The 17,354-nt window shown below is 41.5% G+C and overlaps 1 protein-coding gene across 1 annotated transcript in view; it reads right to left on the bottom strand.

Annotated features, from left to right (window-relative positions):
- LOC144770056 (ABC-type organic anion transporter ABCA8-like) overlaps positions 1-17,354 on the bottom strand; it is a 2,854,033-nt gene that overhangs the window by 2,303,391 nt on the left and 533,288 nt on the right. The window contains exon 8 of the mRNA XM_078654287.1: positions 1,422-1,610. Coding sequence (XP_078510413.1) covers positions 1,422-1,610 — 189 coding nt within the window. The remainder of the gene's footprint in view (positions 1-1,421; positions 1,611-17,354) is intronic.

The raw sequence follows: 17,354 nt of genomic DNA, 5'->3' as shown, positions 1-17,354 counted from the left end.
GAAGGGCTAGGGCAGTATGCGTAATTCCCAGCGTCCGCAGTCTGTTCACAAGGACCTTATGGTTAACGGTGTCAAACGCCGCCGTTAGATCCAATAGGATCAACGCGGTTCTTCCCCCATCATCCATGGTCCTACGGATGTTTTCGGTGGCTATGATCAGGGCAGATTCGGTGGAGTGATTGGCTCTGAAGCCATGTTGTGTAGGGTCCAGTAGATGGTTGGTCTCTAGATGTTTTGTGAGCTCCCGATTCATAGCACTCTCAAGCATTTTAGATGGAAGGGGCAGGCAGGAGATTGGGCGGTAATGTTTGGTTTCAGTCGGGTCCAATGACTCCTTTTTAAGAATAGGTCTGATGCAAGCTTTCCTCCAGCTACTGGGAAAAATTCCGGAACTTAGAATAATGTTAAGAAGCGGGGTAAGAGCCGAGCTAATTGGTTCCGGGACTGTATGTAGTACGTAGGGGGGACAGGGATCGATTGGAGATCCAGATTTGGTCTGTAAGAGAAGGGTGGTAACCTGAGTATTATTTAACGGTGAAAATTGGGAGAGTTCAGAAGTAACATATGGCCGGTCAGTTTTATGGCAGGTTACTTCGCCACCAGATGCCAAGCGGAGATCATTGTAAACTGCCTGAACCTTATGTTGGAAAAATTGGGCTAATTTCTCCACAAAGTACTGATCTGGAGTGAAAGTTACATCCCTAGGACTCTTAGCTAAATACTTGACCATCTTGAATAGTTCTTTTGGAGAGTTAGAAGATTCAAGAATTTTCTTAGAATAGAAGGAACGAAAGATTAGGGGGTGGACTTTGGAATGCTGGCCGCAGAGAAACGGCCTGATTGGGCATTTGGGCTGCTCATTGAGACAACTGATCGCTGTGTCCTCTTCACTATTAATATTGTCTGGGTAGATATGCTAAGATGCAATGTATATTGGCAGTTGTGTGTAGTTAAGGGGTTGGGGGGTAATTAGGGCATTTTATCTCACTATGATCGCCAATTGGTCAACAGAGCATTGAAATTTCTTTCTGTGTACATTCATCCTTTTTTGTTGCAGTGGTTATGCTATTACAATTGGTATGATGCTTTGTTTTTCATAAATCTACGCTGCCGAACCCCCGGTTTGTCGGCGTATAAGCTGTGTTTGATATTGCACTATGTTAATTCTATGACCCTGCCGGCCCCCGGGTTGTAGGCATAATGTAGCTATGTAATTTTGTGACCCAAATAAACATTGTTGAAACTTAAAATAAATAAATAAATAAATAAATGTAGTGCTATTTAATTATACCATGGATTGCCATCCTGATGGAGAATGATTCAAGCATGTGAATATATAAAAGATAGTGTTGGAGAATAGAAGGTTTTCATTTCAAAGAAACATATGACATGGTTCAGAACGGCAGTGAGTGGGTTATTACCTGGGACAGTCCAGTGGAAAAGCTACATGGGCTGAGGAAAATATTCAGTATCCACATCACAGGTGATGGAAGCTTATCAATCAGAAGAATTAGACTTAGGCATCCGAAGGTGAGAGTGAACAGGAACCCAACAATGCTCGTCAGTTTGGGCTTCTTCAGCAGGGAAATCAGCAAGAAGCAGAAGCACATCTAGAAGTATCAGAAAATTTTACGTTAACACAAAAACGCTATGAAGTGCTGTAGGAAATAATATTGCAACTTCACATGCGTACCACAATGCAGCACCCTCACATTAATGATCTCAGAACTGACCACCAACTACTTAATCTTATCAGAGAAACTGGGCACACGTTTGGTAATAAACAGTATTGATACAATGAGAGTACATAAATGAAAGTTGACACCGGTGGTACAATAAACAGATTGTTTATATAGATGATATTCTTCAGATTGAATAGACACAACGCCAGCCGACACGTGTTTAGTCAACAGGGCAAAACCTGTGACTCTTCAGGGCTGTAGTGACGTGAAAGGAGAATCGAAATGCCAGTGATAATTCCGACATGGTCTACTGGTTTCTCAATGGTCGTGGGTATGGCTGGCAACAGGCAGGTACGTTTGTGGTTGGCAGGGACCTGAGGGTACGTGGTCCTCGCGGTGCTCTTCTCGTCTTGGTGTATGTACTCTCATTGTATCAATACTGTTTATTACCAAACGTGCCCAGTTTCTTTGTACATACTTCACAGAGGTTTAGGGTCTTCCTCTAACTTGTTGCACCGTTACAAATTGCGCTGTAGTTTAATACCTCCTATTTTACCTTTCTTCTGCTGTAGCTCCATAGTCCTGCTCTCTCCCAAACCCTACGCAGGCTATCATACTAAATCTTATCAGTTACTCTATTTTTAATTTCGTGTGCTAAATATAGAAGACTGCGAATAATGACTTAGATCAAACCCTTTTGAGTGGATATGTCCATGTGGAATACAAGAGCTGACAAATTAAGTGTTTCTCAAAAAGATAGGTTTTTATAACCTAAAAACGTAAATTCATTCTCTACAGCCCATTAGCAGATTATTCCATTTGCCTGCCTGCTCAGTAATAACATATTATAACTTATTGTCTGACAACCAGGAGTATTCAAAGGGACATCGAAGGGACTGCAAAGGTACTTCGCAAAGCAAATCTTTATAGGTAGCTGTCAGCTATAACTTGAAGCTTACATATAGTCCATGCAGATGGAATGTGAGCAACATGTAATTTCGCTAGAACATGCTCCAGACATTACCATGGCCTAACTGTATTTGAATGTATCAAATCAAAGGAAACAAAAACAAATATTTGGTCTCTCAAAACCAAAAGATTTACAGTCATTCACTCCATGGACAATAACCACCTCAGTTTCTTTAAATAAAGCCAGACTCTAAAAATAGCTTCTAGTATTGCCCCCAAAGTCCAGTATGATTCCAAAACTTGCCCTGGTGAAAGTGCATAAAAGCTTAGTGTATCAAAATATTAAGACCCCAAAAGCAGCAACTAAAAAAGAAAAACACAATGTCAGAAAGCGAGATGCCTCACAGAAGACACCGCATAGCAGACATGTTTCCCTAGAAGCAATCAATGTTGTTGTCACTGTTAACATTAAACTACACAAATTATCTATATAAAATAGACTGCTTCATTGCTTTTTTTTCTGCGATGAAAAAATGCCTTCGATGACTTCATGCTACATAGAAAGTAACTTAAATTGCAGGTAAACATGATTTGCTTACTCTTATCTCAAAGTAAATTGCAAATTAGATATCAAGTCTCAATATCAAGGTATTCTCTTTTCTAACTCTACGTAGTTAAGCCAAATGGCTAGGATCCAGATGGCACTAGTAAGGTCAAATCAACTGAAACTTTCTAAACTATGAGAGAAACTCTCTCTCTGGTTTCGAGTAAATAGTTTTGCAACTAGCTAGTAATTTAAATCTGTCAAATCTAAGGGCCTGATTAAGTGTTTGGCAGAAAGGGTTCTGGATTTCAAATGCAGCAGAGCACTCTCTACATCAAACTGAAGGTCCACCCATCTCATGTACCGTTAGGCAGACCTTCAGTCTGCCAGCAGCAGAGACTACTCACTCTATAGCACCGTCACACACATCTGATGACCTGACAGAGAAAGGACCATCAGAAGTTTTGTCATTTATTGTCCTGTCCAGTTCAGAGTGCGTGACCAAATGGCAAGTTTTCATTGTCCATCATGAAAACTCCCATGGTGATGGGGGGGTCATTCTTTTAAAAAAAAAACTAATGTTTGGAAAAAAAATGTAAATGTCATGTTGACAGAACCGTCTGTTACACTTTCAATGCACTTACACAAACAATTGTGACAGCAGATCTTGGAATTGCAAGAGATGTCTGTTGGACCTGCGAACATCTCTAAATGTGGTGGGAAGAGTACCCTTGTCATGGAGTAAAGTACTCTGCCATGGTGATGGTACATACGCAATATGCCAAAGCCTAAATCAGGCCCTAAATCATGTGATACCGTGCCTTTGTGTTTGTCAGGCTGCTTGCCGTACTGCAATCTGAGCAGTTTTGCAAGTCATTGCGTAATCAATAGTAATCAAGTAAATAACCACTGTAAACATTACATCACAATCCAACACGAAGATGATATCAAACATATCCACATATCTTACACTTCCTAAAATTACTAGTCCTTATCTGTAATATCTTGATTCACTGCTGCATATTGTTCCTCAAGAGTCCGCATTCTACACAACATTCACTCACAACCATCCCTACGTCTATAGCAATGACCCTTCTTCCTCCTTTGAATTCCAATTCACATCAGTATTTATACCTTCAAAGCTAATATTATTGCTCTCAATTGCTTGCAAGGAGCTTTCAGGTCATTGCCAAAGACCTCAACAGTGTACTTACATGTTTTGAACCTTCGCTTTTCTAAAGACACCTCTTTCTCTCCTAACTGTCAGTCTTTTCATGGAGGAAGAAACTCCAATACCACGTTGGCAGTGAGGAAAGTTGTAATATGCTTGGTTTTGCCACATGGCACCACCAACCATAATGCGGCCCTCAGACCACCATGGGACAGCCAGGGAATGGCAGTTCCCTTGCAGCTGTGATGGTACAATGGCAGTCTGACCTCTAAAGACCTGATAGGGCGGTCGGACTGCCGGTGAGGCAGTGGCTGGACTGCTGTCCCCATGCCCTCACAAGTCAGGCAGTCCTCAGACCACCCCCGCAATTGAGCCCTAAATGTCTGACATCCTGTCATTGATTTTTCGTTTTCTCGTCATGCCATAATACCAACTATGGTCACTGTCGTTGCTGCATTCTCCATTATCATCCGCCCCGATCTCAAATAGAATTATTCTTCAGATTTCCTCCCATGCTGAACCAAATGACTACACTCCTCCACAGCACATCATAACTTTGGACCAAACCAACCATATCCTACAAAATGTTTTAATACACACTGTCCCTGTGCACCTGATCACCTGAAAATCCATAACCATAAGACTCAAATTTTTCTTATTGAAAACTAAGAAGGCAATGCTTGCTTGGAAACAGCATGATCAGAATACTGAAAAATGTTGTTATTCATGAAAATGCCCAATGCAGACTTTTCATAGGCTTAGCTAATTGTAAATCTACCTATTTTCAAAACCACATCTTCTCACGTTGGTCCCATCCACAAAATGCCAACAACTTAATCTCCCCATAACACACATTTATCACTCAATTGTCAGTGTCAGCCAATGATTTTCCATCATACATTTCAATCACCATTACTATTAGGGACACCCCTGCTACTCTTTCCTTACTGACACCACATCATCTTTATTCCTACACCCTTCTGATCGCACTCTGCTTGTTTTTTTACTTTAGCACCTCTCTAGGTATCTAGTACATGCCAAGTCTGCAAATCTTTTATGTGCCCTACCTGATCCTTTCAGCCCACAAACCATATGCGCTGGAAGTTTCGGTGGGGGAGTGCTGCAGCATGCCGGAGTTCAGATGGTGCATGAGCAATAAAGATCCCATTACATTTTAAATTGATCTTGTCGCATTTTCTGTGCATTCAAAGACAAGTCAGGTGTCAGGGTAGGTCGTCTGTCAAATTGCTGGCTATTCTTATAAGGTAAAATTGGTGCTTACTTTTCTTTCTTTGACTGCAAATTTGGAACTATCTGACTATTGTGCTGGAGTTCAAGGAATGTGAAAGGAAAGGCTGTAGGATGTCAGTATTTTCTAACACACAATAACATTTAAATTCCTGTAAATCAACTGTACAAATGATTCAACATATATCAACAGAAAGGAAAGCACAAATGAAGCCCTTTTTACCTTGATTCTGAAATATGCTAGAAACTAAGATTTTAATATGATAAAAAAGATCTATTAACTTTACTGGGTGAAGTGCAAATGGCAAACATTCTTGAAACCCAATTTCCACACATTATTGTTCGTGTACCATATAATTCAATCAGTAATACAGCATGTCTGTGCGTATTTAGTGGCTGTTTCTATGGAAAATGTGCTTTCCGAAATTGACAGTATAGTACCAAACCATGCTTAAGTAATATATGTAGGAAATTGTGCTCCAAAATGCTCCACTGGCATTTTACTGCACACTTACCACTCTCCTGTGGAATGATCGTGGCTCACTTGCTACACTTGTTCTTATTCTTAGTTTGACGCTTGGATGTGTCACAATTCCCATGACTTTAGTCATGTAACACCAGTGGCTCTCCCGTATAGGGACAGCACTAATACTTTTTTTCTAAAAGAATATTGGAATTGGTCTTTTTTTGCCAAATAAGCATTAGTCTTATTTTGTTTGGACACTTGATTTGTGTAATTGTGTAATCGTTTGTCATTATGTACAGTTTGTTGTTAGTAATATGTCGATGGTAAAATGTTATTCTTAGATGTTATTGATGTGCTAAGAAATATTACAAACATAGTTTATACATGATTCAGTTTTCTTGTGTTAACCAGAAGTGAAGTTTGGATTCATTGTGAATAGGGGAGAACCTCCCGTTTATAGTGTATACAATGACCCCTCCCCCATAAGCCTTAGAGGATCAAACCCGAGTCTGTATAGATAACTCCCTCTATATACCAGCATAACAGTTCCCATTCTTCTCCAAGATACTGTAGTGCCTAGTTTTCAGTTAAGTTACTACATGTGACATTTCTAACAGTCTGCTCTAACCTGCCCAATTAGGCTTTTGTGCCTTTGATTCATTTGAAATTGCACTAAGCCATGTAGCCAACGTTATCTACATGGTTTATGACAGTCACATGAAGTCTATCCACATACTCCCTAATCTATCTAATGCATTTCAAACTGCACAGCATTCTACTAATCTTTTCTCTATCCATGCCTTCTGAATCACCAGCTCTGCCCAACAAAGGATCTCCTCATGCCTTTCGGGCTGCTCTATCTTTGCAGCATGGAACTGAGTTATAAACAACCACCTTTCTGTTAGTGAGTGTCCCCCAAAAACTGTTGTATACCCACTGTGTTTTCTCTTTATGCCATTTCTTTGTGCCATTTGTTCTTTTGGCTTTTTCTATCATCTTAATTCAGACAGCACTCATCTTTTTTTAAATCTTTCCCACCATTCTACCACTTCATTTGCAGCCATCCTTCCACCTTATTCAATCCACTTTCCCCAGACATTTTTACTTTTTTCATTGATTAGAAATTTCAGAGTGGCATTTAGCCATTCAATACAAATGGGTTTGCGTCTTACTTCAATTACCATTGCTGTACGATATCTGGTATTGAACAGAGAAGAAATGCCTTTCTCCCCAGGTAAGTTGTTAAAGAAAACTGGTATGCTTTTATTTTTTTATTTAATTTTTTTTTATTTGCATCATGAGGGACAGTTAAATAACAAAGAAAAAATAGTTCATTATATAATCAACAAGAATCGATACAGTAAAGTAACATCAGCAAGGCAATATATAATAATAAAAAAAGGCAGTAAGGGCAATTAATAGTAAAAAAAAAAGAGAGAATCAACAATTATCATGACATTATAAGTCCCCAAATTCTTTCCACTTTCCGTTTAGCTTTTAAACCCCTTGTTGTAGCAAGAGCAGATTCCATATTTTATATTTCCTTAACAAGGCTCCACCATTCCATAACCGTAGGTGGATTATGTTGAATCCAAACCCTAGCTATAACCAATCTAGCACATGAAATTAAAATATTCAGCAGATCACAATGTGCATTGTTCCCCCAGTGATACCCACCAGCACATCCATTGATGTAAATATGATTGGACGAGATAATTTTGCAGATACAACTTTGGCTACTCCATTCCAAAATTCAACAAGGTACAGACAGGTAAAAAACATGTGAATGATATCAGCTGCTCTTAGGTCAAATTTCGGGCATTTCGTGCGATCACTGGTGTTATTATTTGTTGCCCACTTAAGAATCCTGTCTGGCGTATAGTACAACTGACATATAATTTTAAATAATTGCAATTTGAGACTAGAAGATTGGACAGAAAGATTTAGGCTATTTAAAGAAGAAGTTATCAAATTTGAAGGCACATTAGTCTCCAACTTACTACTCCATTTTTCAGCTAGTTTTATAGCATCGTCAGTACTATAACCAGAGAAGATTTTATACCCAATACTGATCAATGCTTTATCAGCTTCCCTATAAATAGAATTCCAAACTTCAGAATCTAACATAATAATGAGTCCCAGTTTCCGCACAAAGTAATCCCTGATCTGATAGTGTTTAAACCGAGCCCCCTCTGATAGATTATAACACGCCTTCAGCTTTTCAACTGTAAAGAACCCCTTGTGATCATATAAATCTCCCAGTATTTTAATACCGGATTCTGATAGTACAAGACCAGCTGAATCATGAAATGTTTCTGGTAGACCCGGGTTAAACCAAAGAGGGGTTCTATAATGGAGGAGAGAGACTTTACTCCTAACAAGAATGGAGCGCCATATATTAACAGTGTCCCGTACCGTCTTGAACTTTACCCGTTTAAAATAATTGGGGTCGTTTAACCTATAAAGAAACATATTTGCATCCATTCCTAACAAAAATTTATGAAAATATAAACATTTATTAGGGATCAACAAGCTTCGAAAACGGGTCAGAAAAGCGGACCAATAGTAGGATTTAATATCTGGTAAACCCAGTCCTCCTTGATTAAAAGGAGGTTTGAGTAATGACATAGCCCGACGGGCTTTCTTGTACCCCCAAATAAAACTACTAACAATACCCTCTAATCTATTGAAATAAGAATTGTTTACCTGAAGAGGGATGGAACGAAAAAGATCTAGATATTTTGGCAATATCTTCATTTTAACCAATAATACTAAGAGGTAGCTTGTGCATTTCTTAAATAAGGTAACAGTCTCTATTAGTAGCGGCTCATAATTTAATGCAACTATTGTCTCAGTATTCAAATACATTTTTACTCCCAGATAGGTCGCTACATCACATACCCCTATCACTGGGCTTAATGATTTATGATTCATAATAATTTGAGTCTTGCCAGTGTTGAGTCGATATCCAGAAACTGAACCATATTTCTCTGCCTCTGCTACGATGCCCTTCATAGCTTCTGACACATTAATGGAATAAACAGCGACATCATCGGCATAGACAGTTATTTTAAGGGAGTTTAGGCCATTTGTAAAAGGACGAATAAGATCTTGACTTTGGAGTGCAATCAAAAAAGGTTCCATTACCAGGGCAAATAATAAAGGTGATAAAGGGCACCCCTGTCGCGTCCCACGTTTGATCGAAAAAGTAGGTGAACATTTTCCCATATAACAAACTTTACCCATAGGCTGGTCATATAAGGATTGAATCCACTTAAAAAATTGGCCTCTTATACCAAAGGCCTGCAATGCAGCCCATAAAAAGCCCCACCCCACTCGGTCAAATGCCTTCTCTGCATCTGATAAAATCATACCGAGTGGGGTTGGCTCGGTTCGGGCAGCATCAAATGCAGAGACAGCCATATTAATATGTGCCGTAGTATCCCGCTTGGGAATGAACCCATGTTGCTGGGATGACACCAGTTGTGACATTAATGGTGCCAGCCGGGTTGCTAATACCTTTGCAACTATTTTAGCATCGCTGTTTATGAGCAAGATGGGTCTATAAGACCCTCTCTCATGTGGTGGTTTGCCTTTTTTTTAAAAGAAGATAATTTGAGTGGAATTCCAAGATTTTGGAGCATGTTCCCCATTACCAATAGCTTGAATAACTTTGACTAATAGCGGTAACAGTTCCTCCATACAATTTTTAAATAGTTCTAGAGGGATTGAGTCCTCACCTACAGCTTTACCAGATGCCAAGGAATTAATAGCAATTCTGATCTAAGTCAGTGTAATATCCGCCGCAAGTTGATCTGATTGTTCATCCTCCATAGTTTTAACTTTATTTAAAATTATGTAGCTTTTTATGTTATCTTCAGTAACTTCAGTTTCCAGTGTATATAGATCTTGATAGAATGATGCAAATTGCAGTAAAATTGATTTTGAATCTTGAAATAGTTGATTATTGTCCCCCTTAATTTCCCTAATAGCCATTTGAGCTCGGTCTTCAGCCACTTTATAAGCTAAAATTTTGCCTATCCTTTCACCGCTTTCATACTGATTTAATTGATATTTTTTTAATTTACTAATGCTTTTTTCCCTAAACACATTTTTTAAAGCTGATTTTAATTCAATTAATTTAAAGTTTAAAGCTTCCAGATTAGCTGCATTTGGCAACAAAGCTTCAGATAATTGATTTTCAGTATTAAGTATTTCTACAAGCATTTTCTCATTTTGGCACCTACGCTCTTTATTTTGTCCCCAAATAAACTGTTGCGTAAATCCACGAATGCTTGCCTTACATGCATCCCACACTATCATTGGTAAGGCAGAGTGCATATTTATATCTATAAATTCTTTTATATGTCCTTTTAATTGATTCAAAAAATTAAGATCCAAAAAAAAATATCTGGGAAATGAAAAAGGACGAGGATTTTGCCTCTCTGTTGCATCATCAAATGATAAGAGGATCGGATTATGGTCCGAGGTAACTCTTGGACATATTTCCATAGTGCTAGTTTCCAGGATAGTGTCCGATACCCAAACCATATCTATGCGTGAGCATAATTTGTGCGAGGCAGAATAATAAGTGTACCCTGCTGTATTGGGGTATAAGCATCTCCAAGCATCTTTAATTAAATGAGTCGCTGCAAGATCTAAAATTGCAGCCCTGGTCTTCCGCATTCTCTGAAATGAGCCATGTCTAGTCATATATAAATTATAATTCATAATACAATTGAAATCTCCAAGTACTAGACACTCCCCTTCCCATGTAAGCAGCTCTATATTGATCTGATCAATAATTTTAGGTTCATCCTGATTAGAAGCATAAACCCCACAAATTGTATATTTACAGCCTTCAAGTGTTATCTGTACAATTACCCACCTACCTGCCTTGTCAGTGAACGTTCTATTAATTTCTACCTTAAGCTGTTTATCTTTTAGTATTGCCACCCCCCGAATTGAAGCATTAAATTCAGTACATACCAAAATATCATATCCCAGTTGTTTGAATAATTTTCTATCTTTATATGCTATATGAGTCTCCGTAATTACTACTACCTGAGGGTTATACATTCTGAGTTCCTCAGACACAAGACTTCTCTTAATCCTGCTATTTAAACCCGCCACATTCCATACTAAACATTTTAATTGATACATCTTATATCATACATATTCCTATCCTTAAAGCCCTTATACCAAATCAAATAAGCCTTGCTACACCTCAGTATTATAAAACTATTTGTCCCCATGATGCCGATTTTACCCTGAGAGATTATCACCCCCTCCCCACCCCTACCTAGCGAAACGCTACCCCACCCCCTCCCAATCCTGTACCTACATGTGGGTCCCCCCATTAACCCAGCTGCCGCTGTGGTGGCAGCAAAAACTGAGTCACGCCCCTGAGGGTCCGGCAATTAAATATTACAATCTCAATAGAAACCACGTGTCAAATCATATGATGCCTATATAGTGCCTTATAACCAAATAAAGCAAAGAGTAATCACGTTCAGCTAATAAACAGCTGAATTCCATTCATAGTTAACATATCTATTGAATTATTCAACATTATTTAGAAAAAAGAGAAAGATAAAGAGAAAAAAAAGGTAATATACGAAAAGAAAAACTCAGTGTCCAGTTTTTTCCGACTTCCATTTAACCATTACTTGCTCCATCTCACTTTCTTCTAAAAAATAATATGTACGACCATTCTTTAGAACTTTCAGCTTGGCCGGTTCTTGCAAAAAAAGCTTGGCCCCCCAGTTCCTTTATTGGATCAATGTATTGTTTCAATTTTCGGCGTCGTTCCATAGAAAGTTTACTTAACCACATTGGTGCTAAGGCAATTCCCGCTGGGTGCTGATTTATGAGAACCCCATTGTTCATGACAAGGTCAGCTCGTCATTAGCACAGCTCCAGTGTGCCTCATGACGAGCTGACCTTGTCATGAGCATGGAAGGGGTTAAATCTGATCTTACAAAGAAAGTAGTGGAGTCAATAGTAACTGGAGTGTTTGGTCTTGCTTTCAGTGAAATAGCCTGGCGGAGTAAGAAATTACCAATACAGATCAGGATTGGACGGGGTATTTGCTTCCTTTATTTTCTGAATCAATGGGAGTCGATGGGCCCTTTGTATCTGTGAATCCCAATCCCAATCTAATAGCTCAGGAAATGTTTTCTGAAATAAACGGACAATATATGCTCTAGCATCAGCTCCTTCAGCCCCTTCCGCAATACCAAATATGCGAAGATTTTGTCTACGTTGTCGATTTTCTAAATCTTCGAGCTTAGCTTGCATTTGACAAATCTGGGTTTATTGTATTTATTTATTTTGGAAGTTTTATATAGCGCAAACAAGATCTTTGCAGATAACAGAGCGCTTTACAAAGGCAAGCGGTAAGTGAGTGATAGGGTAGGTACACGAGGGAGCATAGTTAGGTAGGTAGGCCATCAAAGCAAATAGTACAAATAAGAGGGAGCATGGACAATCAGGTAAGTCGATAATACAAGTAATACAAATGTGCAAAGAGATCAAACAAGTAGTACAGATCAACGCAGAGTCTTAAAAGATCCAAAGTAGTAGTTCAAGTGTATTTAGCCATGAGGATAGCTTTTACTTCTTTCTTAAAAAGAAGAGTGGTGGAGATGAGCCTGGTTTCAGGAGGGAGTGAGTTCCAGATCCTAGGCACCATTCCTGAGAAGGAGCGTTTGTAAGTTTTTTCCTTCCGGAATCTTCGAGGCTTCAGCAGAAGATTGTTTGTGCTTCTGGTGGTTCTGGAGCCACCGGAAATTGTCAGCTTCTGAGTGAGGTAGCCGGGTGAGTTCAGGGGTATAGCCTTGTGCGTCATGCAGGCAATTTTCAGATGTATTCTGACTTCAAAAGGCAGCCAGTTCAGGGTATGAAAGTCAGGGGAGATATGTGAGTGTTTTTTAGATCCAGTGATGAGTCTCGCTGCCACGTTTAGCGAAGCTCTTAGGGGTGCAGTTGTAGTTAGGGGGAGACCGCAGAGGGCGATGCTGCCGTAGTCTATGCGAGGGATGACTAGTGCTTGTACTGCAGTTTGGAAGTCTTTGGCTGGGAGGAAGTGTTTAAGTTTCCTCAAGGTATTTATTTGGAAGTTCGCTCCCTTAGTTGCCTTGCTGATATGCTGCTGTATGTTGAGATTGGCGTCAAGTATTATGCCTAAAAATTTTGCTGAATCCACGATGGTCGGTTGGACATTGAGTGCAGTTAGGTGCTTAAGCCAAGTTTGAGTGGTAGAGATTTTCGCGGGAGGTGAGATCAGAAGGAACTCAGTTTTCATAGCATTGAGTTTGAGGTGGTTATCGGCAAGCCAGGATTGGGTGCTTCTTATCGTTGAGTTCAGAAGCATAATGTCTTTGGGGGATTGTAGTTTGAGATATAGTTGGGTGTCATCGGCGTACATGTGAAAGTGTACATTGGATGCTTGTAGCACGGTGGTGAGAGGTTCCATAACTAGGTTGAACAAAGTTGGGGATAGGCAGGATCCTTGGGGGACACCTAACGATACAGGTACTGGAGAGGACATCAAGTTGGTTCTTTCTCCGGTTGTGTAGAAAGGAAGTGAACCACTGGAGAACAGTCCCAGAAAGACCCATTCTTGTGTTTAAGAGTTCGAGTAAGTTCTCATGTTTCACAGTGTCGAATGCTGAAGAGAGATCAAGAAGGATGAGGAGGCAGGTATTGTTTTGATCTAAAATTTGGAGGGCGTCGTCAATTATGTGAGTCATAGCAGTTTCGGTACTGTGCCCTGCTCGGAAGCCTGATTGATGAGGGTTGAGGAGATCAAACTGTTCTATGTGCTTTGTCAATTGTAGTTGAACGCATTTTTCCAACAGTTTGGCGAGACTGGGAATGTTGGTAATAGGACGGTAATTGTTTACATCAGTGGGGTCGGCTGTTGATTTCTTTAGTAAAGGTGTAACTTGTCCAACTTTGAGGGAGTCAGGGATGGTTCCTTGTTGAAGTGAGCTGTTGATAATTTTAGTCCAGAGTGGGAGGAGCAAAGGGGTGAAGTCTTTTACAGCGTTAGCAGGAAGAGGGTCAGTGAGGTGATTGTATGGTCTGCTGAGTAGTCTGTCAATTTCTTCTTCAGAGTAAGTGCCAAAGGATGACCATGTCGCATTGTTTTTTGGTTCAGTGGGTGTTATGCAGTGGGGTTTGGAGTAAAGGCTTGGGTCAATGAGGAGATCGCTCCTTATGTTGTCAGTTTTTTAGTTAAAGAAAGCAGAGAAATCTTCACAGGAAGGTGCATTGCCCATAGTGTCGACTGATTGGGGTTGTTCCTTGGATTGTGTTCGGATTAGCTCGAACAGTTTTCTTGGATGTTTTTTTGCTTGGTCGAGCTGGAGTCTGAAGAAATCTGATTTTGAGCGTTTTATTTTCCTGAAGTATGCGTTTCTCTTTTTCTTCAGAATTTTTAGGTGCAGTGCCGAGGGAGCAGATCTCCAGGTGTGCTCTGCCATTCGCATGGCCTGTCTATCTTCATTGAGACTCCCGTCGTACCAAGGGTTGGAGATAATAATAATAATAATACTCCACATTTGTATAGCGCACAATCACCCGTTAGGGTCTCTAGGCGCTGGGGGCCGTCGGGAAGATTAAGCAAGCTATTGGCCAGAGTCGCATGGTGCTGGGCTAACCTGCCGCCGGAGCCGGGGATCGAACCCTGATCCCCAGATTCCAGCGTCAGTCGCCCTGGCCGCGGCGCCACACCTCTTCCTCTTCTTGGTGGAGACTCTTTTCAGTTGCATCGGTGCAGCCTCATTGATTATTGAGGTCTTCGCGTTGAGATAGTGGTCAGTTAAGTATTGAACGTCAGTAACGCCGGTAGGGGGGAGTAGGAGATTGCAGCTGTTAGGGGGTAAAGAGTTTGGATTGAGTTTCTTCAGGTCTCTTTTCCAAACTTTGGGCTTGGAGGATTGGACCGGGTTAAGTTTAACTTTTTCATTGATGTAGAATGTGACAATATGGTGATCTGACCAGTCACAGGGTTGGATTGAATCAAGTTGAATAGTGCCTTATTTGGAGATGATAAGGTCGAGGATAGAGCCTTTGTCATGGGTCGGACTATTGCAAATTTGGGTGAGGTCAAAAGCGTTAAGGAAATTTTTGAGGCTATTTACCACTGCGTCACTGCAATCATTCCAGTGAAGATTGTAATCGCCAAGGAAAATTTGTGTGTTTTGCCGTCCTGAGTTGGTTGAGATTGTGTCCATGAGTTGTTGGGAGAAGGTGAGGTTGTCCCCAGGTGGGTGGTAGATGATGTGTAGTGAACATACAGGTTTGTTTTCACTGATGACATCAAGGCAGATGTATTCACAGGAGGTAAGAGAGGGGGCGGTGACTTTATTAACTGAAAGGTTGCTCCTGTAAATGCATGCGATTCCACCGCCTGTCTTGCTGGACCTGTCAAGTCTAATGATGCAGTAGTTGGGGGGGACTAGGATATCCATGATAGGAGTAGAAGATTCAGTTAACTATGTTTCAGTTAGGATGGCTAGGTCAAAGTTCAAAGTAATGATGAGATCAGCGACCTCCGAGGAGTGTCTTTGGGCCGATCTACAGTTGAGAAGTGTGCATTTGAGTCTGGGGGTGCAGAGGGAGGAGGAGGGATCTAGAGTGAGGGGGACTTTTGTGAGGTTGTTGGGGACGGAGCCTCTGTTGTTTTGCGTGGGGTGCCTGAGGGGGTTGGAGAGAATCGTAGGAATGGAAAGGTGTGTGGTGGCTAAGAGGTTTTGGCGAACCGGGACATATGTGCGGATTAGGGTGTGTATGTCAAGGTCCGAAAGAGTCTTGATAGTGTGTCGGGGGCGGTTGGAGGTATTGCGAGAGGGGATAGAGGTCCAATGTGGGGGGTGAGTAGGATGTGAGGGGGATATGTTATTAGGTTGAGAAGTGGTGGTGGGAGGGGGGTGTCTGGGGTGTGTGACGAGTAGCTCTTTGAGGGTATGGAGTTCTTCTCTCACTTGGAGGAGGGTGGACATAATCATGTCCAGCGTGGGGTTGGGTAAGGAGTTGGGGGTGGGCATTGAAGGAGAGCAGGTGTCTAGGTTACTGGAGTAGGTGGGAGAGGGGTGGGGGTGTTAGTGAAGTGGTTGGAGTTAGAGTTGGAGGTGTTAGTGAGTGTGTTGATGTTCGGGTAGGTAGGGAGGTTGGGGGGAGGGGAGTGAAAGGATTAGTGATGTGTTGGTGTTATTGGACAGGGAATCAGTGATAGGAGGGGTGGGGCAATTGCGGGAAGTGTGGAGGCTGCGCGTTGCGGGGGTGACGGTATGGTAGAGGGGAGTGAGAGTGGGGGGGAGAGGTTGAGGGAAGAGTGAGGGCTAGGAGTGGCGGGAGTGCAAAGAGTGGGGGGGGAGGTTGAGGGAAGAGTGAGGGCTAGGAGTGGTGGGAGTGCAAAGAGTGGGGGGGAGATGGTTTGGGAGAGAGTCATGTTGTGTGGGGTGCAGTCAGGTGAGGTGGGTTGTTCTGAGAAGCTAGTCGGAAGTGTGGGGTTCTGGTTATGTGGGAGTGGGGTAGAGGGGGTGGGGGTGGGGGTGTTGGTGGCGGAGGGGAGATCCGCGTCTGGGATTGAGGAGTGTGAAGTGTATGTAGCCGGGGGGTGATAGAGTAGAGTACTGGGGGGAGGGAGGAGGTGCGTGTTAGTGGTAGGTGGTGCTGTGGGGTCGAGGATGTTGGGATTGGAGGCCGGATGATGTGGGATCTGAGTGTTGGAGATGTATTCTTTAAAAGTGGGGAACAGGTTGTCAAATAGGTCAAGGTTTCTGTCTGTGGATTGAATTAAGATAGTGCCGTTGTTGTAGATAGTGATGGTTGCTCTAGCTGGGTAGAGTTGGGATGGTGTGGTGGAAAGTGTTATGCCATGGGCAGTTTTCCTGGTGGTCGAGATGGTGAGTAGGGTGAGGAATGCTTTTCTCCATTGTGCTCTGCGTATAGTGTATAGAATGATATCGGTGCTCTTAGCTCCATTGATGAGGGAGAAGTAGGTGTCTAAAAAGGGGGTTTCAGGGTGGGACTTTAAGAAGTTGTGTTTAAAACGTTTTGCGTTTTTTTTGGAGAGCTCTGGGGGGTAATTAATTTTAGATGTGTGTTTGCCCGTGGGTTCCATGTTGGACGAAGGGGAAGAGGCAGGTGAGGGGGGCTGTGTGGGTCGATGTAGGAAAAGAGCTATGGTGTGTGCGAGGGAGGTGTGGGAGAAAAGTTAAGAAGTGTGTATGGAAGGGTAGAGATTTTGACTAGCCTAAGATGGCCACTTCGTTAGGCATGGTGAAGAGATGAGGATTGACTAGTCTAAGATGGCTGCCAAGA

This window comes from Lissotriton helveticus, chromosome 7 (genome assembly GCF_964261635.1).
Source record: "Lissotriton helveticus chromosome 7, aLisHel1.1, whole genome shotgun sequence".
In the NCBI taxonomy this organism is placed as follows: Eukaryota; Metazoa; Chordata; class Amphibia; order Caudata; family Salamandridae; genus Lissotriton; species Lissotriton helveticus.
This window is presented reverse-complemented; position numbering and strand designations above follow the sequence as displayed.